General features: G+C 34.1%; 1 protein-coding gene and 1 pseudogene across 8 annotated transcripts in view; both read left to right on the top strand.

The window, feature by feature from the left end:
* The window catches only part of KCNT2 (potassium sodium-activated channel subfamily T member 2), a 364,046-nt gene extending 347,811 nt beyond the window's left edge, over positions 1–16,235 (top strand). For 6 of the 8 annotated variants that reach the window (XM_019465585.2, XM_019465587.2, XM_019465583.2 and 3 more), the window contains 2 exons: positions 4,164–4,248; positions 13,679–16,235. In XM_019465585.2, the coding sequence (XP_019321130.1) occupies positions 4,164–4,248; positions 13,679–13,790 (197 nt within the window). In that variant the 3' untranslated portion in view covers positions 13,791–16,235. The remainder of the gene's footprint in view (positions 1–4,163; positions 4,249–13,678) is intronic. The other 2 variants (XR_008424552.1, XR_008424553.1) reach the window with 2 other exon arrangements.
* On the top strand, positions 9,020–9,901 carry LOC109276539 (nucleophosmin-like; annotated as a pseudogene).
* Positions 16,236–26,703: the final 10,468 nt, after the last annotated feature.

The following is a 26,703-nucleotide window of genomic DNA, read 5'->3' as shown; positions in this document are numbered from 1 at the left end:
AACTGGATTTCTGTCTTTCTCTTTTTAATTTTTATTTATTTTGAGAGACAGAGCACACAAGCAGGGGAGGAGCAAGAGAGAGAGAGGGAGACACAGAATCTGAAGCAGGCTCCAGGCTCAGAGCTGTCAGCACAGAGCCCAACACAGGGCTTGAACTCATGAGCTATGAGATCATGACCTTGAGCCCAAGTCAGATGCTCAACAGACTGAGCCACCCAGGTGGTCCGAGAAAGCTGGATTTCAACAGAGGCACTCTGGTTTTAGAATCTCTGTTCTTAACTGAGTCTCTTGATTTAAAATGTCTCTTTAGGGGAGCCTGGGTGGCTCAGTCTGTTAAGTGTCTGAATTTGGCTCAGGTCATGATCTTGCAGTTGGGGAGTTCCAGCCCGCATTGGGCTCTATGCTGACAGCTGAGAACCTGGAACCTGCTTCAGATTCTGTGTTTCCTTCTCTCTCAGCCCTTCCATCCCCCCGTCCCCCGCCTCTCACTCTGTCTCTCTCTCTCTCTCAAAAATAAACATTAAAAAAATAATTAAAAAAAAATAAATAATAAAATGTCTCTTTAATTATATAACACATAATGGATATGCTTTTGGAAATATTTAATGAAACGTACACAAATTATGTAGGATTTCAATTTCTTTCTGATCAAATTTCGTTCTCCTTATTTAAAAGTATTCTTAAAATACTTTAACAAGAAATATTTTGTAAGAGCAACAGGAGTATAAATCCATTTCCTTTCTAATGTGATCTATTTACTTGAAACACTCTAAGCAGAATATTTGCTATATGAAGATTGTGACTGAATAATTGCATATGCTAATTAATACAGCAAATTAAGTTTCTTGGTAAATACTACTGGAAATTTTAAAATATCTTTTAAATTATTCAATATTCTAGTACATTTATTTTAAATTTCCGCAGGATAATTTTTCATTTATGATAATTTTATCAATGATGAAATAATTTCAATAAAAAGATGCAAATGTAGAGTGATTTTTATTTTCTCAGGGTCAGATATTAGTTATCAGGAACACGCTGAATGTTCTCACAACAGATTTTCTTAGCAGATATTTTTCTGATAGGACATGGAATATTGATTCTGGTTCATGAAACATTTTAAAAAGCAAATTTATTAATTCACTAAATTTGTTGTAGTTTTGGTAAAGAGCCTTATTTAATCCACTGTGACTTTGCCACTACCAAAGAGGATGATTATAATAGGATCTTAAAGATCTAGGAGACCTACCACAGTTTCCCCATCAGAAATCAGAAATAACAAAAGAATAAATATAAGGAATGACCAATAGAGACAATAATTCCAGACTTGCAGCTGAAAAACTAGACCATTGAATATGGTTTTGATATGTGGCCACAACAGGCTTTTAAAACCTTGCTTCCTATTTCTTAACCACAGAGTCACAAAGGGAAGGAGAATGAACTGCAGGACTTCCCAAAAAAGCAGCGTGACAGAGAAAAAGCAGACCAGAATTAACTCTACAGCAAGGCAGACATGAAAGAGAAAGAGAGAGTGGCTTTGAACTCAGCAACTTCTTTTAACTTCTTTTAACCTAACACTGAAGAGAAGTCAGCAAGGGGTGGATGAGGAAAGAAACCAGGAATGATGAGCTCTGATTGTGTTACCCATGCATGTCTTGATATAAATCATACGGGATTATGGAATTGAGCACATTAGCAAAACATTTCCTTTGATTTCTGGAGTGCATGGAAAAATGAAAATCTTCAAAATGATAAATAAGACTACTTGAGCAGAAAAAAATCAACACAATAGTTGTATCTATTGCTATAAAGTTCTCAGCTATCTACACAGTTTTTTCACTTATAACAGGCAAACCAAGTCACCAATATATCTTGACTTCATTCCAGGTGTTAAATGAGTACAACATTATTTTAATAGTCAACGAGAGAGGTTGGGGATTAACATGGACTGAGAAGTTATTTGTTAAAATTGTTTTACCTCTAATGCCATTGTTCAATAATATTCATTGTTTATATGAGAAATTTAATTAATGCCACTGTTTTACATAAGAAATTGAGTTAGACATAACCAAATAAGATGGAGATTTTCTGGTAGGCTGGTTACATTGTAGAGCATCATGTTTCAGTCTCCAGAATGTACTATCAGTATGTTCCTTTGTATAGCACCTGGGGAAATTCAGACAAAAGGAAAGTTTCTCAAAAAGCATAGATAAATCAAAATTGCTTTTTATATAGAAAAAGGATCTCTGTCATCTCCTACCAGTACAAGATGTTTTGAATTGGAATTATACCTAATTTGAAATAAGCTCAACATCATATATTCATTGGATTTCCAAGCTCCAACTGGTTGAGTTAGCCATCTACCTGTAGGTATAATTGACAGGTTTGGCAAATAAAAAATACAGGGTTCCCAGTTAAATTTGAATTTCAGGTAACAAATAAATGTTTTAGCATAAATATATCACAAACAATATTTGGGACACATGTGTGTCAAAAAATTATTAGTTTTTATCTGAAATTCAGATTTCACCAAGCAGTCTCTATTTGGCCTGACAATCCTATCCCTATGCCAGGATACAATTACTTGTGTCCACCCCAGAGACATGCAACCAAACATGTTCTTTTTTAAATATAAATGTTATGATTTTATTATTATAATGGTTTTATTGGCAAACTTATGGTGAGTTCGATTACATTGCAGTTTATTGTCCTTGTAAGATAAAGATGTTCATTTATAGACTTTAAAAGTAGGGCACATCTGCATATCAACTTGAACTATCATAACCAAAAATATCATAAATTTTGCTCATTAGAGTGATAGGCTTCTAGTTAGAGGAATACAGTGGTAGACATTATTTTTTTAAAAATGATACATATTTTCCAGTGCAGGAAATTATTAGAGTCAAATATGTTGACCTAAAAAAGACCTTTACTTGACGCATTTGAATATTGATATATCTCCATTGGTATGAAATACATTCTTAGAGTTTGGATCAAAATGCAAAACTTAGTACTTTTGTTCAGGAACCAAGCTTATCTGCAACTGAAGTGGCTAGAAAGATATTGTGGCTTTAGAGAAGGATTTTGAGCAGTATCCTCACAGCCTAAAAATACTACCTTTGGGAGGATTGATGTTTACTGAAGTATGTGTCCACATGGCTTTACATTTACATCTTATCATAGCTTTGGCAGCTAAGAAATTGAGATCTCAAAGCTGTTTTATTTTCAAGTGCCCAATATAATGCAAGTTAGCTCTCCAAACTTGAAGGCTGACAATGTCTTCAGAGTGAATTGAAAAAAAATGAAAGAACGTAGCCTTTTATTTTAAAAATACATACTGTTTTAGAAGAAAAACAAATAATTTAGCAGTACACTTTCCTTGAAACTTAGTTAATTCTACAAGAATCTTTATATTTTGCAAAAACATATCAGGTATATCTTATAACAAAGTCAAACATATTTAGAACCTTCAACCTTTTTAGATACATTTCTATTGTGTTTTCTTTTTTTTTAATGTTCATTTGTTTACTTAGAACGTGAGAGCGGGGAGAGGGGCAGAGAGAGAGGGAGAGAGAAAATCCCAAGCAGGCTCTGCATTGTCATCGCAGAGCCCCTGACATGGTGCGCTGTCTCAAGAACCATGAGATCATAACCTGAGCCAAAATCAAGTGTTGGATGAACACTTAACTGAATGAGCCACCCAGGCACCCCTCTGTTGTGTTTTCTAAACAGAATGTCATCAGATGATTTTTCACAGAATTACCCATATGAATGTTCATATCTGGGATGGCTACCTATAACCACAATTAGTTTTTGTAATGAATAAGACATAATAAACTAATAAACATTTTGTCTAACTATTTCTTTAATAGAAAGACTTTCAGTGTAATAGCTTAAAGAGGGTAGAATATAACTGTAGTCGTTCTGAACAGAATTAGATACTTTATTTTTATCATCTGTTGGAACAAAAAATGAGTACCTGTCAGATATTTCCAATGACAGTAATTTGAAAATAGTCAAAGTTATGTACACAATCATGCTGTGGGCAGAACTATAGCAAGCTCTCGTTGACAGCTATATGGTTTGAAGATTAGATGCTCTACAGTAATTCCTGTAATTTTCTGTCAGTAGTATAACAAACTTGGCATTTATTTATCTTCTAGATGAAATGAATGATCATCAAAGTACCCTCTCCTACATCCTGATTAACCCGTCTCCAGATACCAGGCTAGAGCTGAATGATGTTGTGTAAGTTGATCTCATATCTCACATAAGGCATTTATTTTTAGAAAACCAGTTAATTTATTTATTTTTATATTTTTGTTTTCACCATTATAGTCCCTTATTTCTTGTGTCATAAATGCTTAGAAACTCCAAGCCTAATTTTTGTGTTCAAAAAACAAATGTATTTCATGTATTTCTATGTATTCTATGTATTATGTATTTTCTATACTATAAAAAAACATTGTAGAATGTAGAGGCATAAAAGAAGGAAAGAGCAGAAGAATTCTGTATTCTGTGAGCTCCTATATATTTGGAGAAATAAGAGAAAATATGTGGAATAATAAGAGAACAGCTTAGAGGGAAACTTGATATACCCCACACTATCTCCTCAATATCTTAGAGTTTCCAAAAGCTCTGAGTAATATAAGTCAAAAGACTTATTAAGAAAAGGTCTATGGTAGTAACTTGATTAATCAAAAACTCTGTATTATGCGTGTACAATTGCATTAGTGTTTCCTTAAAAGTGCAATAGAGATTAGATGTTTTTCCTGACTTCAAAGTGCTTACATTCTATTTAACAAAACTGCAACTTAAACATAAAAAATTTAATAGCAATATATACTATGGCTTTGTTACTAATGAATTAAGCATCCACTGAGTGTGACAGTGTTTTTCTCATTTCAAAGAGGAAAACTTACTGTGAATTACAGTGATTACAGAGGATATAAGGACTTGAACTAGACTTTGAAAGGTAGATAAGATTTGTGTAGTTGGAAAGCACAGGACATTCCAGAACAGGGAAATGGATAGAGAAAATGCACTACATGGGGATTGCATAATATGCTTCATTTGGCAACCCTACAGAGTCCAGTTTGACCAGAGTAAAAAAACTTTGTATTATTAGCATCTCTGTTGTTAATTAAACCTAATATTGGAAACATACATTAAACCTGACTCTGGAAGGACTTTAGGTGAAAAATATGGAGTTTAAACTCAGTTTAAACCTTATAGGCAAGGAACAGTGCTTAATATATGAACAAGAAAGTAGCAAGATTTTAGAAAGGCATTTTGACAGTTCATGGTGTCAGCCTAGGGGAGAAATTCCTAATGTGCATCTGCCCTTGAGATCCAAGGTCCTGAGGCTGAGCTGGATCAAGAGCTGCTGAGCTAAGTAAGGTAGCTAACTCCAGGTTTCATTACTGACTTAATACAAATACCAAAGATCCAATAGTCTCAGCGGGTGTTAGGTCCACAGGATGTGTTTGTATCTATAATCAGGAAAATCATTAATAAAGTCAGAGACAAAGAGGACTGAGAACATTCTGTGATGCAGAGCATGAAATGGATCCTTGCAAGTGGTTTAGAACTAAAGCTAGTAATGTGCCAAGATTTAGAAGCCTACCTTTATATGTTTTGTGAGAGATTTCTGCTGAGATGGAAAGGGTACTTTTTTTTTTTTTTTAAGAGCATTGCAAGCAGCAGTAGAATTTGTTAGCAGGATGGCTTAAGGTTGAAATAGACATGAAAATAAGGAAACCAGTTAAATTGTTGTTAGGCAGGTGTGAGGAGATAAGAATCTCTGGAAGCATTAGAATAATGGATAGTAAAGGCAGGTTTCTACGTAGATACATTTATGGAGGCAAAGACTAAGACTTGTTCATTGATACGGGACTTGGAAAAGGAGTATAACATGGCAATTCTATTTGATTGCAAAATAAATAAATGAATGCTCGTTCACTGAAGCAAGTCAGAAAAGGGAAGCAATTTTCTAGGAAGGAAAGGGGCCATTGTTGTCTGTGGAGAAAAAGGAAATGATTAGTTTTCTATTATGAATAAAGCTGATATGAACATCCAAAAAACAAGAGAGATAGATGACAAGCTAGAGTTTAGATACATCATTCAGTGTGCTACATGGAAATGTCTAGAAAGCGTAAAGAAATAGAGTACTGGAGCTTTGAAAGGAAGCTAGTTCTATGTAGAAAATATTTATTTTTCATCTTCCAGATGAGCAAAGCTAAAAAGATAATGATTTTAGGGTAGATACATAAGTGTGTTTCAAAAACTTCTTAGGAAAATACATCAGCAGGAGTAACTTTGATCCCAAATCAGTGTGAAAACAGCTTATAATGCACCTCATATACAACTAATTAGTATAATGCTTTGTTTTGTCATTTGATGATACTAGTTAGAATATAGGAGCTTTGGGGAATGAGATGAATGATAATTTCACCTGTTAGAGTTCTTAAAGCAGCTGTCAAAAATTATGTCCAGTGGTGATACTGAATTTATGGAGGACTTTAAGTGGCATGAAAATATCTTATTTATGATGCATCTGCTTTTAACTGCACATACTGGAGACTTTACCTGGTATATTACTATAATAAAACAAAACTGCTCCTTTTTCTTGTGTCCATATTTATATATGTCTTTCTTCCTTTAAGCCCATATTGCTATTAATTGTCAATTTTTATTGTTTTATTAATTTTTATTAATTTTTCATCTGCTAATTGTAATCCCAATCTTTTTATGCCTCTTTTTCAAATTAGTTGTAATTATGTTGATGATATAGTGTTTTTAAGAAGTTATGCTTACCTTATTCATATTTCATAACAAATTATAGGTTTTTGAACTTAAAATAATTATTTCCCATGACTATTTTGAATGAATGGGGAGATTTTGTTCATCTTTTGAGTCTATAAACATGTCCTTTCATTGAACATACATTTATAATTTAAAATAATTCTCCCCAAATTAAAACTTAGAAATAAAATATGTATGTTACAATATGTATTTTACAGGTAAAATAAACATGACATTTTCTGCCTTATTGATACTATTATTTTTTATTTATTTAAGCTAAAACATCAGTTTGACTGCTATAGGGAAGACACCTTTTTTTCAATGATCTGTATTTGTGGCCTTTAAAATAATTGTTTTACTATAACTGGAGCAATGATAAATGCCATGAAAAAATGCCTACTGTGACAAGTATTAAATAAAAACATGTTTAAGAAATTTATTTTATTAGATTCATAGGTTTAGTAGTGATAATAATAAGGGAAAGCAACTTTTGCAGCTATTTCAATGAATTTAGGGGATAATGAATTATACTTTTTGTTTTTCTAAAAAAATGCTTTCAAACGTTTAATTTAAATAAAGGGGCAACATTAATTTGGCTCAAAGAACAATAAGTAACTAAGTGATTGGTATTAAGCAGCTTAATGTTCTTGAAATAAATGAAAATGAAAATACAAAATATCAAGATTTGTGCAGCAAAAGCAGTTCTAAGAGGAAAGTTTATAGCAGTAAATGCATATATTAAGAACTTACAAATATCTTAATTAAGAATTAGAAAGATCTCAAATAAACAACGTAACTCTACACCTCAAGGAACTAGAAAAAGAAGAAATTATGCCCAGATGTAGCAGATGGAGAGAAATTAAGTCAGATAGAAAAATAAATGAAATGGAGACTAGAAAAATAATAGAAAGTATCAATGAAACTAAAAGCTGTTTTTTTAAAGATAAAATTGACACACTTGTAAGTAGACCAACTAAGAAAGAGAAGACAAATCAAATTATAAATGAAAGAGGACACTACAACCGATACTACAGAAATACCGAGAGACCACTATGAACAATTATATGCCCCCAAATTACATAACCTGAATAGTTATGTATAAAATAGATACATTTCTAGAAACATACAACCTACCAAGACTGAATGAATGAAGAAGAAATAGAAAATCTGAACAGACCAATAATGACTTAAGAGATTGAGTCAATAAAAAAAAATTGTAATACAGAAAACTCCACAGGCAGATGGCTTTAATGGTGAATTCCACCGAATACTTAATGAAGAATTAATACTAATCCTCCTCAAACTCTTCCAAATATCAAGGGAGAGGGAGCACTTCCAAACTTATTCTATGAAGCTGTGTTACCTGGATACCAAAACCAGGTGAGTGTTTGAAAGGAAAACTATAGATGAATATCCCTGATGAATATAGATGTAAACCAAATTCAAGAACATATTGTAAAGATTATGCACCATGACCTAGTGGGATTTATCCTCAGGATGCCAAGATGGTTCAATATATGCAAATCAATAAATGTAATTCATCATATTAATAAAATGAAAGATAAATATCACATGATCATCTCAATAGATGCAGAAAAGGAACTTGACAAAATATAACACCCTTTCATGATAATTACCCTTAACAGATTGGGTATATAAGGAATGTATCTCAATATAATAAAGCCATATACAATAAACTCATTGTTAACATATAAATAAGAAAAACTGAAAAAGTTTTCTCTGATATCAGGTTGCCAAGGTTGCCCACTCTTAATATTTCTATTCAATATAGTATTGGAAGTCTTACCTAGAGTATTTAGGTAAGACAAAGAAATAAAAGACGTCCAAATCAGGAGGAAGAAATAAAATTGTCACCATTTGCTGAAGATATGATCTTATATAAAGAAAATTCCAAAGAGTCGATCAAAAACCTGTTGGAATTAATGATTTAAGTAATGTGAGACATTATAAAATCAACTTACAGAAATCAGTGGCATTTCTTTAAACTAATGATGCAGCATCAAAAAAAGAAATACAACTATCCTATTCACAGTAGCATCAAAAACAATAAAATACTTAGGAATAAATTTACAAAAGGAGTGAAAGATCTGTACATAAAAACTACAAAACTTTGTCCCTGGTGTGATTCATCTTATGTGGCTGTTTTGTGGAACAATAGTCGTTTCTCTCTGCCCATCTTCTCTCTCACCTAAGTGCATGTCACCACCACATGGAAGATTCGATGGACATGGACGTGAGCCTTCTGAGGCCCCAGAACTTTTTGGTTGTGAACTAAAGGCTGACAAAGATTATCAGTCTAAGGTGGATAATGATGAAAACGAACACTAGTTATCTTTAAGATCGGTCAGTTTAGGGACTTGTGCAAAGGATGAATTGCACATTGTTGAAGCAGAGGCATTGCATTACGAAGGCAGTCCAATCAAAATCACACTGGCAACTTTGAAAATGTGTGAAGAGCCAATGGTTTCCCTTGGGGACTTTGAAATAACACTACCTGTGGTCTTACAGTTGAAATGTGGTTCAAGGCCTGTGCATATTAGTGGACAGCACTCAATAACTGTGGAGGAAGATGCAGAGTCAGATGATGAAGAGGAAGAGGATGTGAAGGTCCTTAGTATATCTGGAAAGTGTTCTGCCCCTTGGAAGTGTTAGCAAGGTTCCACGGAAAAAAAATGAAACCTGGTGCCGATAAAGATGATGACGAGGATGATGATGATTTTGATGATGACAAATCTGAAGAAAAGTCTCCAGTAAAGAAATCTATAGGAGATACTGCAGCCAAAAGTGCACAAAAATCAAACCAGAATGGAAAAGACTCAAAACCATCAACACCAAGATCAAAAGGTCAAGAATCTTTCAAAAAACAGGAAAAGACTCCCAAAACACCAAAAGAACCTAGTTCTGTAGAAGACATTAAAGCAAAAATGCAAGCAAATATAGAAAAAGGTGGTTCTCTTCCCAAAGTGGAAGCCAAGTTCATCAATTATGTGAAGAATTGCTTCCCGATGACTAGCCAAGAGGCTATTCAAGAAATCTAGCAGTGGAGGAAGACTCTTTATGAAAGTAGTTTAAACAGTGTGTTAAAACTTTCCATCTTATTTCACTTCTGTAACAGTTGATATCTGGCTGTCCTTTTTATAATGCAGAGTGAGAATGTCTGATGAACACTGTCCAGGTTCCATTGCCAAGAATATGTTGTCCAAAGTGCCTGTTTAGTTTTTAAAGATGGCACTCCACCCTTTGCTTGGTTTTTATGTATGGAATGTTATGATAGGACATAGTAGTAGTAGTGTTCAGACAAATGGAAATGATAGGGAGACAAAAATGTATATGTGAAATAAACTCAGTGTTTTAATAAAGTAAAAAAAAAACTACAAAAATTTGGGGCACCTGGGTGGCTCAGTCAGTTAAGTGTCCATCTCTTGATTTTGGTTCAGGTCATGATCTCACAGTTCATGGGTCGGAGCCCCACATTGGGCTCCATGCTGACAGTGTGGAGCCTGCTTGGGATTCTCTCTCTCTCTCTCTCTCTCTCTCTCTCTCTCTCTCTCTCTCTCCCTCTCCCTCCCTCTCTTTCTGCCCCTCTCCCCCCTCAAAATAATTAAATAAACTTTAAAAAAAAACTACAGAACTTTGCTGAAAGAGCTCAAAGAAGAAACAAAGATATGTAAAGACCTCTTGTGTTCATGGATTGAAAAGATAAATGTTGGTAAAATGGTCACACTACCCAAAGCCATATACAGACCCTACAAAATCTCTATCAAAATATCAAAGGTATTCTTCACAGAATTAGAAGAAACAATCCCAGAATTCATGTGGAACCACAAAGGATCCTGAATAGCCAAAACAATCCTGAGAAAAAAAGAACAAATTCAGAAGTATCATACTTCCTGATTTCAAACTATACTACAAAGCCATAGTAATATAAACGGTATGGTACTGGCACAGAAATAAACCTATAGGTCAATGGAACATAATAGAGAGCCCAAAATTAAATCCCTGTATTTATGGTCAACTAATATTTGACAGAGAAGCTAGGAATACAATGGAGGAAGGAAAGTCTCTTCAAAAAAATGATGTGGGAGACACTGGAGAAGCACATGTAGAACAATGAAATTAGACTTCTGTCTCACCACTAAACAAACAAACAAACGAAACACTCAAAATGGATTAAAGACTTAAATATAAGACCTGATATCATAAGATTTCTAGAAGAAAAAAGGGAAGAAACTCATTGATATTGGTCTTGGCAATGATATTTTGGTCATAATGCCAAAAGCACAAACAATGAAAGTAAAAATCAACAATTGGGCTACATCAAACTCAAAAGCTTCTGCACAACAAAAGAAACATCAACAAAATGAAACAGCCTACAGAATGGGAGAAAATTTTTGCAAATCGTAACTCAGATAAGGGGTTAATATCCAATATATATAAAGAGCTAAAACTTATTTTAAAAACCCCAAACAATCAGACTAAACAATGAGTCCGAACTAAATATTTTGCAAAGAGGACACGAAAATGGCCAATGCCATGGAAAGACGTTCAACATCACTAATCATCAGGGAAATGCAAATAAAACCACAATGAGATATCACCTCACACCTGTTGGAATGGCTATCATCAAGAAGACAAGAGACAACCTGTGCTGGTGAGGATATTGTAAAAAGGGAACCCTTATACACACTGTTGTTAAGAATTTAAATTAGTCCAACCACTATGGAAAACAATATGAAAATTCCTCAAAAATTAAAAATAGATTTACCATATGATCCAGCAATGCCACTTTGGGATATGTTACCTAAAGGAAATGAAAACTGGATTTTGATGAGACATATGCACACCCACATATATTGCAGCATCATTCACAACAGCCAAGATATAGAAACAACCCAAATGCCCATCAATGGGTGAATGGATAAGAAAGATGTGGGTATTATTTAGCTATGAGGAAGGAGGATATCCTGTCATTTGCAACACGTAGATGGACCTTGAGCACATTATAAAAGCGAGATGTGAGAGAAGGACAAGTACTACATGATATCACTTATATGGGGAATCTAGAAACAAGTCAAACCCATACTAAAACAGGTTGTTACTAGGAGATGGGGAAGTAGAGGGATGAGACTGATGGTGTTTAAGGATTCAAACTTATAACAAGAAATAAATAAGCCATAAAGATCTAATGTAGAGTATAATGAATACGGTTAATAATGATGCACTATAATGACGTAATGTGATGAATATGGCATCAATGGCAATCGTATTAAAATATATAAATGTATCAAAACAACGTTTTACATCTTTAATTTACAATTTGTAATGTGTTCAATTTACCAAATTAAAAAAAAAGAGTTTAATGTGCACTATTAGTTGTCTTCATCAATCTACAATGCTAGTGATATTTAAAATAATTATAAAGCAGTGTGCATGGAGAACAATATCCAGTTAATAGATTCAAGGACATTAATTTCAACTTTTATTTGATAGGAGAAAATAGACTATTGTGTTTTAAATTGCCTTTTCTCATATTCATTAAGGAACATGTTTTCTGAATATTTTTCTTCAGTTTTTAAGAGGAAACGTACAATCCTCTATTAGACTAATCTCTTCAAATTAGGTTTTCTGTTCATTTTTTGTACCTCCCAAATTATTATAAAACTATGAATTACTAATTTCATTTGCATCTGAAACAAGACTTTCTTTGAGTGCTGCATTGCCCGGATTTACTTTCCTTCTCTCCCTGAAAACTCTCAGTGGCTTCCCACTGCCTTTGGGACAGAGTTTGAAACTACTTTATCCTGAAACTTAAAGTCCTCTGCTAGCTGTTTTCTTTGCTTCTTCCTGAATTTACCTTCCACCATTTCCTGGTTTAACCATTCTCCTGAAATCAAGCTCACTTTCGGAAGAGATCAGGAGCAAACCTAGAGACAAAGTTCAACTCAACCTTCTGAATAGGGTTCCCTAATTATCTCTGTCGCTTCTTTTTTCTCTTTCTGTGATGTTTGGAATTTATTTTTCTTGTGTTTATCTGCTTTATAAATTAAACTCAATGAATCTTCTGCAGGACAGGTGTTGGGGTTTGCGACCTTTTGTATTTCCAGTTCCTAATGCAGTATTCCAGAAGTGCTCAAGAAATGGAAGCTCATTATTTGAGATCTGAAGTAAAGCATCTCTCTTAAAACAAATTATAACATTATTTAAATGTATGAGTTTGGCAGATGAACACTTTCCTATTTACTAGTTGAATAAATTAAGAATTATTTTTTATTTTGTATAAGTGCTCACCATAGCATAACCTGAATTTTAGATTAATTTCCAGATAATTAAAAGGTTACCTCTGCACAATATTCTTCAGAGCATGTATTAAATCATGACTTTTTTTAGAACCCTGAAGTATTTAAATAAAGGACTAAAGAAATTATTTAGATCAAATTTATTTATGAATTATAAAAGTAAGACTAAGAGCAGTTAAGTAATAGAAGAATCATGGCTAAGATTTAGGTCTGCTTCTTAGAAAAATAGCCAAAGAAAGGGATGATAAATCAATAAAATACTAAAATAAAACATAAAATTTTGATAAGATGAAGATGGTGAAATGGATTATAACTAAAAAAAATAATTCTTGATTCATTAGTATTTATCATCATAATCTTAGGTATAGAAATAATACAAGTCCTGCAAAATATTTTAGGTCAATTAAAAAGTGAGTCCTGCTTCCAGTGCTGTATCTAGACATGGTTTAGATCACCTAAAAACTGAATACATTTGAAGCAGGAGTCTAAACTGTAAGTGTGAATTAGTTTTGCCTTTATTTACTATTACAGTTATTTGCTTTGTTTTCTTTTATTAGATACTTAATCCGACCAGATCCGCTGGCATACCTTCCAAACAGTGAACCCAGTCGAAAAAACAGCATCTGCAATACCACAGGTCAAGACTCTCGGGAGGAAACTCAACTTTGATAAAAAGAAAATAAGAGACCTTTTTTTTTTTTCCTACAAGAATCTTGCTTAAACCGACTCTAAATCTTAGGGGAAAATAAGTGCTGCTGGCATGAAATAAACTCGATCAGAATATATTCCATTCTCTCATATTAAAAGAAATCTATTCTCTTAGAAGTATAGATTATTTTGAAATTTAAAGTATTGCTTCTTGGTACTCCTCCTATTAATATTTGAAAGATATCAATGTAATGATTTTGAAAACCTAAATTAAAAGACATAATTTAAATTGGTTATTTGTTTGACAATAATCCAAAGTGTATGAAGCCAATTTTTTAAAATATTAAGTTTTTATGAAAGTAAGCGAAAAACCCAAGTATATTTGGTGCATCACAATGGACATAGAAGATTGTTGGTCTTCTTAAAAGTTAAATAGTCATATCCTTTAAACTTGCTGTTTTATAAAATTGAGCTCATCAGCAATGTCTAGCCTTCTCTACACAGAGATTAACCAACAAACTTGTGTGGCTGACTTTTGTGTAAGACTCACAATTTGCTTTAGCATATAAATCTTTAAGTCATTTTAACCTTTTTTTGTTGCCTTTCAGATGATATCATATTCATTTCAGTATTTGAGATGTTCATAGCATGTTCTATTACACTGAAGAAACCAAAAAATATCAAGTACCTGAACTTTTTGCTAACTTTATGTCCGACACACGTTGTTTGCCAAGAAAAGTGTATTAAAAAGCAAATATTTATTGTTCTCCTAAAAGAATAGCTAACAGAGAAAATACTTAAAGCCCATATGTTAATTTAAATTTAAGCCAAGCGTTGAAACATTAACTGAAACATGCGTAATGGTTTCCATTTGGCTCTGGAGTTTTAACATTTCCATAATCTATATAGTATATCTTATTTAGAAAACTCCTTTAAAATTCAAAGAGGCAAAATGATGCTATTTATGGAATACAAGGCCATTTCAAACATTAAAAGTCCTCCTTTATCCCTTTAGTACCGAAATCTCATACACAAAACAGTGGTATCTTAAAAAATTTGATTTAATTTTGAAAAATCATCTATAGGAACTATGTTTTCACACGATGAGGAAAAACACATGTAACGACAAGTAGTTTTCGCCGCTGAAGTTTAGTATAAATTATGAAGAACTTGACAATTATCAATTAAATGTAAATCGCTCCTTGATGCCATCAGTGCTGCTATCTTACTGCTTTATTTCCCTTCAGAAACAGACTGAAAAGCACAAGAGCAGTGTTTGCCAAGTAGTTGGAATGTGTTACAGCATTCCCAGGAGAGAGAGATGGGTAAATTTCAAAAGGTATTTTTCTTCTAATTTTGTATTTTAAAAATTTCTGGCCTTGACATTGACTTTTAATTCCACAGAAAAGAAGATGTGTAAGACTAGAAAGAGACATTTTCTTCTTTTCATAAAGAAACAGATGAATTGGAAAGACAGTGGAAGAACTTAAAAAAACATAGAGAAAGCCTAAAATTCCCCGAATAATTCTACGAAAATGAAAATGTAGAACCTAACATGAAAAAAGGATAGATTATAGCCATTGTATAATTTGGCTTAGAGAAGAAGAAATGCCTGTTTGTTATTGGTTTTTAGTATTTTGTATTACTCTCATTTTAGCATAACAAAAACACCAAGAATTTCTCCTAAAACAGAGAGAGCCTATCTTTAATTTTCTTTAATCAGATAAGAAAATAGAGAATTTATAACAAGCTTCTTAAAATTGGAATTGTATCATAAAACGAAGATTGTATGCATATGCGTGCGTGTATGTTGTAGACACATGTGAAATATACTTCACAAATTTACACATGCACCTATAAATTATTCAGGCTAAAGGCAGAATTGGATCAATGTCTGTAATGGAGAATGACAATGAATTTAAGTAACTTTATATTTGCACATAAAAAATCAAAAATCATATACTTCTTTAAGTTGCCATTTCATTACTCCATTACAGTTATTTTTAGGAATAAATGTAAGATTTTATGAATATTCTATTTCCCCACAAGACCTCAAGTTCAGTATTTTTGCATTATGACCATTGTCAAGACTAGGACTTTACGCTAGGACATGACTATATTTCCTATAAAACTAAAAGTTTGTTTCACAAATTTTACAATGGTTATTTTTGATTATGCACATTAGTCCAAATTTAATAGTTGACACAATTCATAGCAGCTTGCTATAATAATGATAGTTTATTAGTCTTTCTGTTATTTAAATAATAGAAGATGCTTATAAAAGCCTTTTAACAAACTGTTGCCTTTTTAAAATACTTAACTTGCACACAAAAGAAAACATAAAGTCAGTAATAGTCCTTGTAATCCTATGGGAATCGGTTCTGTTTATTGTCTATGTACCATTTTGCTACCAGTTACATTGAATTGCTTAAAATAAATAATAAAAATTATTTCTCATGGTGAAAACCCCTTGGTGCTTTTTGCCAAAACTTTAATTGTTTAACCAATTATGTTTTGAAACCACAAAACTCCTATGCCACTTTTATATTTCAAAACCAACATAAACATGAAGGTCTTCTCATTGGAAAAGATAGCCATAAAAAACTGGTTGAATTGCTTTTTAATGTAATAGTTTCTGAATAACTAATATAGCAGGAAAAGAGGAGGGAGGAAGGAAGGGTCAGGGATGGGAGGTAGAGAAGAAGTGAACAAAGGGAAGGGAGGAAAAGTAGAAAATAAAAGGAAGGGGGAAAAGAACGAATGTTGGTGCCACAAGAGAATTTTTTTGTGTGTGTGCAAATCAGAGCCAATACACTCATTTAAAGGTCAGAAAAGCACTGGTTAGTGAAAAGAAAAATAATTTTAAATGCCAAGATAGACTTTTTGGCTCCAGGAAAATGGAGCCTATTCTTCCTGCTAAGTATAGCTTAAAAAAACAAAAAACAAAAAAACAAAAACAGAAAAACCCCTCTAGATGTTATTTATGAAACAAGCATCAGAAGACTGCGAAGTGAAAAGAAGGAAGACAGACCAGGGAGCTGAGTCTTGCAGAACAGCACAGGGTTGAGGGGAGTGAGTTTTCGGGGTTTGTTTGTGGTCTCCTATGTAACTTACTCTGGATATTGGGAAATACCAATGAACATGGACAAAAAAGTCCCAAGAAAAACGTGTTCTCTCCTTCCAAGGGACTGACTCTTGCAGCAGGTGGTGCACAGCACAGAGTCCTGATGATCCTGCAGTGTGTGTGTGGCTTCTCCAGTCAACGTACCCAGGGGCGAGGAGCTCCCTCAGCACCAGTTCAGATGGTCCAGTGCCTCCAGTGAGACCCTTCCCCATGAACGACTCCCCCAGATTTCCAGCAGGTTCTGTCAGTGCAAGTACCACAATGACTTTTCTGCAGTTCTGTGAGCCACTGCTAGGCCATCTCAAGATCTTGATTTCAGTCCCAGGGTCTTTTCTTGGGGCACTGTATCTCAGGCCTGACAATGATGCATGCTTCTTATATATCTGCTGTCGCTATATTATTTTCAAGTTCTCTTTACTTATTACTAACTCCAAAGCTTTGCTATGGTTAATGATTCTCTACATTAAACTTTCTCTGTCCAGATCACCATGTGGTTTCTCTCTCCAGATTGAATCTTGGCTGAGACATGATGCACAAATCAGCAGTTCTTCAATCTGATTAAATCTGACATAATATTGATATCAAATTTCAAGGACTGCAATTTAAAGGACAGATTTTGGGGAAATTCAACAAATTGAATAGCACCTGCTGGGAAACTTTTAAAACACACCGTGGTCATCCTGTGGAGTATTAGGCCACATTATTTCACTTTGATCTTCTCCTTTTCTTTTTCTTTCTTTCTTTCTTTCTTTCTTTCCTATAGGACTGCTCTCTAGTCTATTTTATTTGGAGAGACATGTCAACTTTAATTATCGTGGATCAATCTAATATTATACCATATGGTCCTAAAAGTACAGTTATTTGGCTTATCATTAAAGTCCGTATTCTTACTATTCAAGAGAATTATATTTTATTATTTATATCTAAAATGTTTTAATAGAAACAAAAATAATGATATGTTTTCCTAAGTATAAATCATAGCAGAAATCTTTAATAAACTGTACTGTAATTTAGTCTCATTCCTGTATAGTTAGTCTCATTCATGTATAGTTATACACAGATATTTTATTTTCCGTTTCTACTATATACAAAATATGTTTCATTTCATGTTATGCCAGGCTAGATATCTTTGCATTTGAAAATTAAATATAATTTCCAAAAGGAAACATTCCTAAATATATAGACTTTCATTCCCTGGTCTGTGTTAATATTCATTTAGAATAAGAAAGTTTGAGATGGTCTTGAAATACAAGTATTTCTTTTTTTTCTTTAAAAAAATTTATTTTTACATTTATTTATTTTTGAGAGACAGAGAAAGGCAGAGTGTGAGTGGGGAAGGCACAGAGAGAGAAGGAGACACAGAATCCAAAGCAGGCTCCAGGCTCTGAGCTGTCAGCATAGAGCCTGATGTGGGGCTCAAACCCATGAACCATGAGATCATGACCTGAGCCGAAGTCGGACGCTTAACCAACTGAGCCACCCAGGTGCCCCAAGTATTTATTTTCTTATCTGAAAACTCTCAACTTGCAAAAGACAGGGCTATGAGACATTCTTATTACTAGACCTGAGGTAAGGACTGAAGTTGAGGTTTGTAAATACATTGCTTAGTCATTCAGGGCACAAATAAAGTATATAATGCTAAAGTAATAATTTTTAACTTGCATTTTTTATTACTCATTATTGTCATATGTCAAAAGTTGTACCAATATGCATCAAATGTAATGGATTCTAAATTTTAATGGAGACCCACAAAAATGAGACCCACAAAGAAATCTGTCAGTGTGTCATTGTTTTAGTCCATTTTTGTGGTAATAACAAAAATACCATAGACTGGGTAGCTTAACAAACATTTATTTTTCACAGTTCTGGAGGCTGAGAAGTCTAAGATCAAGACATCAGCAGATTCACTGTTTGGTGAGAACCTGCTGCCTGGTTTATAGATGGCTTTGTTCTTGTAACCCCACATGGCAGAAAGTAGAGAGGAACAAAGTTTCCTGGGACTCTTATGAGGGCATGAATCCTATTTATGAGAATTCTGCCCTCATGATCTCATCATATCTTAATTTCCTCCTAACGACTCCACCTCCTACTATCATGACATTGGGGACTAGGGCTTCAGCATATGAATTTGCAAGGAGGGGATTATAAGCATTCAGCCCACAACATTCTGTCCCTGCTCCCATCCCCCAAATTCATGGGTTTTTTTTCCACATTCAAAATACATTCATTCCATCCCTACAGTTCCAAAAGTCTTAACTTGTTTCAGCATCAACTATAGAGTCTAAAGTCCAAAATCTCATCTAAATCTGATCTAAATCAGATATGAATGAAGCCCACAGTACAATTTATTCAATTACTATATTAGTCTGCTTGGGCTGTTAGAATAAAATATAATAGACTGGGGCTGTTTAAGCAACAAAGGTTTATTTCTCCTAGTTCTGGAAGCTGGGAAGTCCAAGATCAAGGCAGAATTGTTGTTTGGCAAGAGCCCACTGCCTGGTGAGTAGGTGGCCATCTTGGTGTCCACTCACATGGTGGAGAGTAGAGAGCAGCAAGCTCTCTCAAACTCTTTTATTTGTTTTATTTTTTTTAATGTTTATTTATTTTTGAGAGAGAGAGCACAAGTGGAAGAGGGGCAGAGAGAGAGAGGGAGACACAGAATCTGAAGCAGGATCCAGGCTCTGAGCTCTCAGCATAGAGCCCAACGCAAGGCTTGAACTCACAAACCTTGAGATCATGACCTAAGCCGAAGTCAGATGCTTAACCCAGGCGCCCCCTTTCTCAAACTCTTTTAAGGTCATTAATCTCATTCACAAGGCTTCACCTTCATGACTTCATCTAACCCTAATTATCTCCCTTTGGGCACCTGAAATCATCACACTGAAGGGTAAGATTTCCAAATACCAATTTGAAGGAGAGACACGCAGTCTATCACAGTCATAATGATCTCGCAAGGAAACTGGCACTTTATGATACATATTTGGCAGGACAGTTTTGGCTATGCTGCAGTAATAGTTAAACAAACACCATAATCTCAGGGTTTAATATAACAAAAAAATCATTTTAATCTAGAAGAATGCCCAATGAAGAAAATGACCTTAAGTTTTAGGTTAAAGATTTTATAAATATATATTCATTGGAATAATATAAATTTCCAAATCATTACAGTAACATAAATATAATAGGAGTATTTATTACCTTAATCAAGTATTCAAACTTGAACAGAAAAAGTTGAGAAAACAGTAATAACTTCTTGAAAAACACTTCAGTTTTAGATATTTTGCACCAACTAAGCTACAAACGATTTTATTTTAAAAATAGAATTATCTTATGATCACTTTTTAATGAAAACTAATTGATTTTTAATGTTTTTGGCAAAAAGCATGCTGTGAGATGACTATGAAATGACTGAAGTTTCTACTGGAAAACATGTTGCTGAAAATAATTAAGTAGCTGTACGTGATTTATTATCTCCGACTAAAGGAGCAAAGTTCTTTATTTTGGACTGCTCGACATCCTTCGAGTTAGCGTGGGCAATACTCATTTCTCACTTTAGTGAAATTAAGATTTTTTCCTTGACTAGGAAACAAGTTGCAATCCAATTTGAAGCAAGAGGAAAAGTCATCACTTACCTTGGTGTGCTTATAAACTTAAAAGCCTAAATTAGAAAGAGAGAAGGAGGTTCTTTGGTTACTTTGGAATGTAAATATTCCAGAGCACATATTTTAAAACAAGAGATCTGTTCTTTTTTTTTTTTTTTTGACCTATTTACTAATATGGTTGTGATGTTTATCAGATAGTACTAAAAGTTAAAATCACTTAATAAAATGATTTTATTTCATCAAGTCCTTTTGGGGTCATGCTATCATTTTTTCTTGTTTGTTGAAATGTGGATAACCATGTAATGCAAGTAACAAACTATTTAAAAGTGTATTATTAAGAATTTGTAAGAGCAAAAGCTTAGTATTTCAAAATAGTTTCTGTAATATTTGTAGTTTTTTCTTAAATAGCCACTTTTAAGAGATATTGACAAGATCTGCCTGCCTTATAATTATTTGGTCTCAGAGCAATTTTTCAATATTAGAAGAATCAAATTTCCCTGACATCTTTCAACATTCCTTAACGCTTTCCTTTTGTTTACCTATTTATATAAACTAGCCACCAAAATAATTACAAATTTCATATAACTTTGACATAATTTAGTGAAGTAATTTAACATCTCTTTGTATCATAGATAGAAGACAATTTTCAACTAAGTCTAAAATACAATTGTTTCTTTATAACTCTTCTGATAGCATCGCAGAATAAACTGCAGGATACAGATGATAATCAAGGGTAAGTCATTTGTTTTGTGTATACAGTATTGACTACTCTGTAGACTTATCTGTGTCATAATTGCCACATCTCGCATTGTGTCCATTCCCACAGAGGTAGCTATCTGGCCCCAGGGCATACAGATGCTGAATGGTAGGGCAGTTTGGCTCCTAAAAAGACAGTTGGTCAGCCAGCATCAACTCCCTGATCTTGTAACATGGCAGTTGATCTGTGTCCATTTCTTATCAATCCAATGAAAAGGGAGGATTGCTTAAAGTCACAGAGGGCTCTGCTGGAGAAAGTAAGTGTTAAGTTTGCTCCTGGAGACAGTACTCATTCCAGCTGGTTCTGTCAGAGGCTCTGAAAAGCAAGAAACCACGGATCTTGGTACCTGAGTGATGAAATTGGAAATGATTTTTGTGGAGAAAATGGCTATAGATCTAGACATCTTAAAATTATGATGTAGCAATTGTCTGTTGTTATGAACTAAAAAAATGATTGACATGAAGACTTTAGAAGCTCAGAAATAAATCTCTTTTGAAAATTATTGTAAATATATTTAGCTGACGTACACATTGTTTATGATACCACTCAGACTGTCATCTGTCCACAGGATATAAACACAAGACTGTTGTTTTATACTAGTTCAAAAAAGAGATTCTCAAATGCACAAGGGCAAACCTGAGGCCCATCTTTGATTTTCCTCTTTTCCTTCATTACTCCTTCCCATCAGTTAATGTCGGAGTTCTGTTATTTCTTCCTCTTAAACAGCTCTCATGTTCTATGTTCTCACCAGTTCTGTCCCACACCGGAGTACTGAAACGCTAGCCCGCACCTGGCTACTCCAGTGAATGTGCCAAACCCAGTCTTGCCCTCCTCTATCCTTTTCTCCAAATTATGATCAGTAAGGTTTTTTAAAAAATCTAGATTTATTATTAGTTAAAATCACTCAGAGGCATCTCGTTGGTGTTAGAATAGAGACCAGAATTAGCAGGCCTGATAGTTATGATCTGACCCCATGCTTTTACCTCTTCCGCCTCACCTCTTACTCACTACGTTTCACTCACAATGCACTGTATTCAGTTTTTCAAATAGGCTACATGCTTTTTCTCTAGTGAAGAACCAAGCATGTTATTTCTCTTGCCTCAGATTATATTCCTCCTACCTTTGGCTATCTAACTCCTCCTCATTCCATCTAGTCATTCAGTTATAACAAATATTTATGTAGACATATCTTTAAAATAAACTGTAAGAAATACTTCTTTAAGGAAAGTCTCACAATATCATTACTAATAGTTGAAATAAACTAGTGAAGGTTCCCTTTATACATTTTCATGGTATCCTGTACTTTTTCACACCTCTTGCCCCCATTTGCCTTTATGATATTGTTAGTAGTATTATGATCCACTATTGATTCATAGGGAGGAAACCCAATTCTAAAATCTGGTTGCAAATCTCTCTCTGAGAGAATGTACCTTTTTCTGAGAAATACACTCTTGGGCATATCTGTCTAAAAGAGAAGCCTCTATGAGAATAACATGAATAGCCTAGGTTTAGGCAATGTCAAGTGGCCGGTGACCTGGGCCTCTTCTTTATTCAAAAGACTATTAATTCTATATCTTCTCCAGTTTTGAAAGTGGAGTCAAGGTCAAAGTCTCTCATGGGTTACTTGACTCCGGTTCTACAAATCAAATAAAACTTTGGTGGGTTGCCTACCAGTTTCATTCCCAGAGACCCAGGTTTCATTTCACCACTGCTAATGAAATTATTTCAGAAATCAGATGATAACATCAGACCTGCTGCATTGGAAGGTAATTGTAGTAATATGACTTGAAAGGTTCAGAGTTGATACTTAGTCTTGCCACCCTGGGATTCTTCCCTTCCTGCGGAGGTCACTGCATTCGCCGTTCTTTTCAGTCACATTCTGGACATAGAACAGTAATAAAGGATGAATCAGATTTAGATATTATAAGCTCTCTTTGTGAGTTATAACTTTATGCCAGTGGTTCTTCTCTTTGTTGCAAGTTAGAATTAACTGTGGAGCTTCTAAAAAATATCAATGCTCAGGCTCGTTTCCAAATGAATTAAATAAAAACCTCTGAGGGAAGAGTCTCAGCTTTGTATATTTTTAAGGATCTTTAAATCATTCTTTTTTTTTTTTTAATTTTTTTTTTCAACGTTTTTTATTTATTTTTGGGACAGAGAGAGACAGAGCATGAACGGGGGAGGGGCAGAGAGAGAGGGAGACACAGAATCGGAGACAGGCTCCAGGCTCCGAGCCATCAGCCCAGAGCCTGACGCGGGGCTCGAACTCACGGACCGCGAGATCGTGACCTGGCTGAAGTCGGACGCTTAACCGACTGCGCCACCCAGGCGCCCCGATCTTTAAATCATTCTAATGGATAGCCAGCATTTTTTGCTCCCTAAATAAGGATTTAAAGCACTCTTGCCTCTGAAAATGAATTTTTGTTTTTGGGAAATAGATGTGCTTTCCTCCATGTGCCCATTCAGGAACTAACCACAACTAATCTCATGTATCCTTTATTGTTTATCTCTGTCACCACAGGAAGCCCCAGGCCAAATCTTCATTTCCACACTGTAATCTAAATCTGACTCTGCATATTAATACCTGTGTCCCATCACCCTCAACTTTTGAAGTCATTTGATTATGGTTTAAATAGAGCCACTTTAGACATAATGCAGACTGCTCAAAGTGGAATGTGAACTCTCTTACAAAAAGAATGTTGTACTTAAAACTTTAGAAGCTTGTCTGGAATCTTTAATATTGCTAAAAACTTCTGGAAAATAAACTATGAAATCATGGAATTCATAATTAGGCTTATACTTCTGTGCCTGGGTCTGCAGTTTCTTGATATGGAAATAGTCTTGGCTTAATTTGGGCTCTCTTGGCTACTGGACTGGAAAGAAACCATAAGTTGTGGTCATAATTATCCTCAGTATTTTTCTCTGTTATGCGGCTCAAATATATGATCTCCAAAGTTTTAAGTGCAGCTGTACAGTGGCTGTTCCATATAATGATCCAATAAGAAGTGTCCTCAAAAGAAAGAAGAAAGAAAGAAAAGAAAAGAAAGAAAGAAAGAAAGAAAGAAAGAAAGAAAGAAAGAAAGAAAGAAAGAAAAAGGAAAAAGGAAGGGAAGTAAAAGGAAACAAAAAAGGAAAGGAAGGAAATGAAAGAGAAAGAAAAGAGAAAAGAAAAGAGAAAAGAAAAGAAAAAAGAAAATCTGACATGGCATTTAGAAATGGAAAAATTGTCATTCTAAGTCTACACTTGAGCACGACATATTAAATACCAGTGCAGACCTAGATTAGTCATATCCCCAGGTGATAATGGTTCATCCTCTCTGCTAGACTAAAGAATGATCAAAGAGGAGATTGAGAATTGAAACCAGTCTATTTTTCCATTCCTGTTCTATGAAATTCTGGCTCCAAGATACTTTACCATTTCTGTGCTAAATAACTCTAGCACATAGCATGCTTTCATTTTTTGTGTGTCAAAAAACATTGGCCTTTGGCAAAAATTATTAGATTCTTGCTCCAGGAAGTGTTTCTGGAAGATAAGATTATGAACCAACAAAACAATGATCATCATTAGCTGCCTACTCATCATTATTCACTTTAAGATTCTTTCTGTGCCCAGCAATGCAAGTTTTATGTCATGAACTTTACAGAATCGCAGTCAGTTCACTGCCTTGCAAAATCACCTTATATCATCCAGCCCAGGCCTTAAAACTTGATTTTTCCCTTCTGAGATTCTACTCAAGTTCTGGCAAAACAGTATTCTTCTTTATTATAGTAAGTCTGACACATAAGTTTGCTTGCTAAACCTCAACATCAGCTTTCTAGTGGATATTTTGGGAAGTCAAAAGCTGACAGATCACACAACTCTTTTCTCCTTCATCTCCTGGTATGTGTTAGTTATGATATTACTTGTAAGTATTCTCTTGGTTTTAAATACAATTTTAAGTAATATATAAAAACTTCATTCCTTAATGTACCAAATTCAATGTATTTCAAATCTTCATTAGCAAAGACTGAAGATTCCTCATTAATGAAGACACCGAAATAATGCATATACATATTTTCCCATTTATTCGATTAAAAAAATGGTTTTTTAAAGACTATTTATTTATTTTTGAGAGAGACAGAGACAGCACGAGTCGGGGAGGGTCACAGAGGGAGGAGACAGAGAATCCCAAGCAGGCTCCACGCTGGCAGTGTAGCGCCTGATGTGGGGCTTGAACTCACAAAACTGTGAGATCATGACTGGAGCCAAAACCAAGAGCTGGACGCTTTAACCAACTGAGCCACCCACGCGCCCCTTAAATATGTTTTTATTTTGAAATTGTCAACATTCGTAACATTTATCTTCCTGTAGCTGTTTAATCTCATTTTGGAAGTAAATCCTTATTGCCAGTGAGTAAAATCACTTTAACATGGTTTTTAACATGGTTTTTCTGATCAGCACTTGGTTTTTCTAATGTGTGTGTGTATATATATATATTCTATATATATATGTATATATATATAGAATATATATATATATATATATATAGAATATATATATATATAATAAATCAGGAATGAGATAATAAGACAGAGATATAGGCATGTGACCCAGATCCTGGCAATTCAATGATAAACAAACTGTATTCCTGGCCACAGTGGGATAGAGTGTCATATATATATATATATATATATATATATATATATATATATATTCCACTGAAATAAGACCCAGTGGGTCTTATTGGTATTCTTCCATGTATGAGAAAGTCTGCTATTGTTTGAATGACAGCTTTGGTGGATTTTATAATAAACATTATTGCATTGCTCTTTATTTCCTCTGAACTGTGTGGAAATTGCTCTATTGCATTCTGGCATTAGATGTATCAATGGGAAATATCTGGAAGCTTGGGGCCAGCCTGATAGTATTTTTAATCTTTATTTGCAAGGGACATGATATTTCTGCAAAGATATCAAAAAAATTCTTTATCTTTGAAGCTCAGTAATTTCATTAGCATATGTCTGGTTATTTATTTTTGTGTCATTTTCTTTCTTTCTTTCTTTCTTTCTTTCTTTCTTTCTTTCTTTCTCTCTTTCTTTCTCTCTCTCTCTCTCTTTCTTTCTTTCTTTCTTTCTTTCTTTTACAAAACACTGTATGCTCTTTTAATCTGAAGATTTTTCTTTTTTTAAAGAAAACTTTATTACCTAATGAATACTTCTTTCTGTTCTATTTTTATAATTTTTATTTGTTCTGTTCTCTTTTTTAAGAAATGAAATATTCTTATGTAAACATCTTTTCTATCATGTATTCTACTTTTTTTTTTAATTTTTTTTTTAACATTTTATTTATTTTTGAGACAGAGAGAGACAGAGCATGAACGGGGGAGGGGCAGAGAGAGAGGGAGACACAGAATCGGAAGCAGGCTCCAGGCTCTGAGCCATCAGCCCAGAGCCCGACGCGGGGCTCGAACT

This window comes from Panthera pardus, unplaced genomic scaffold, assembly GCF_024362965.1.
Source record: "Panthera pardus isolate Hobbes unplaced genomic scaffold, ASM2436296v1 HiC_scaffold_21, whole genome shotgun sequence".
Lineage (NCBI taxonomy): Eukaryota > Metazoa > Chordata > Mammalia > Carnivora > Felidae > Panthera > Panthera pardus.
Note: the sequence above shows the minus strand (reverse complement) of the source record. Positions and strands in the feature narration are given on the sequence as shown.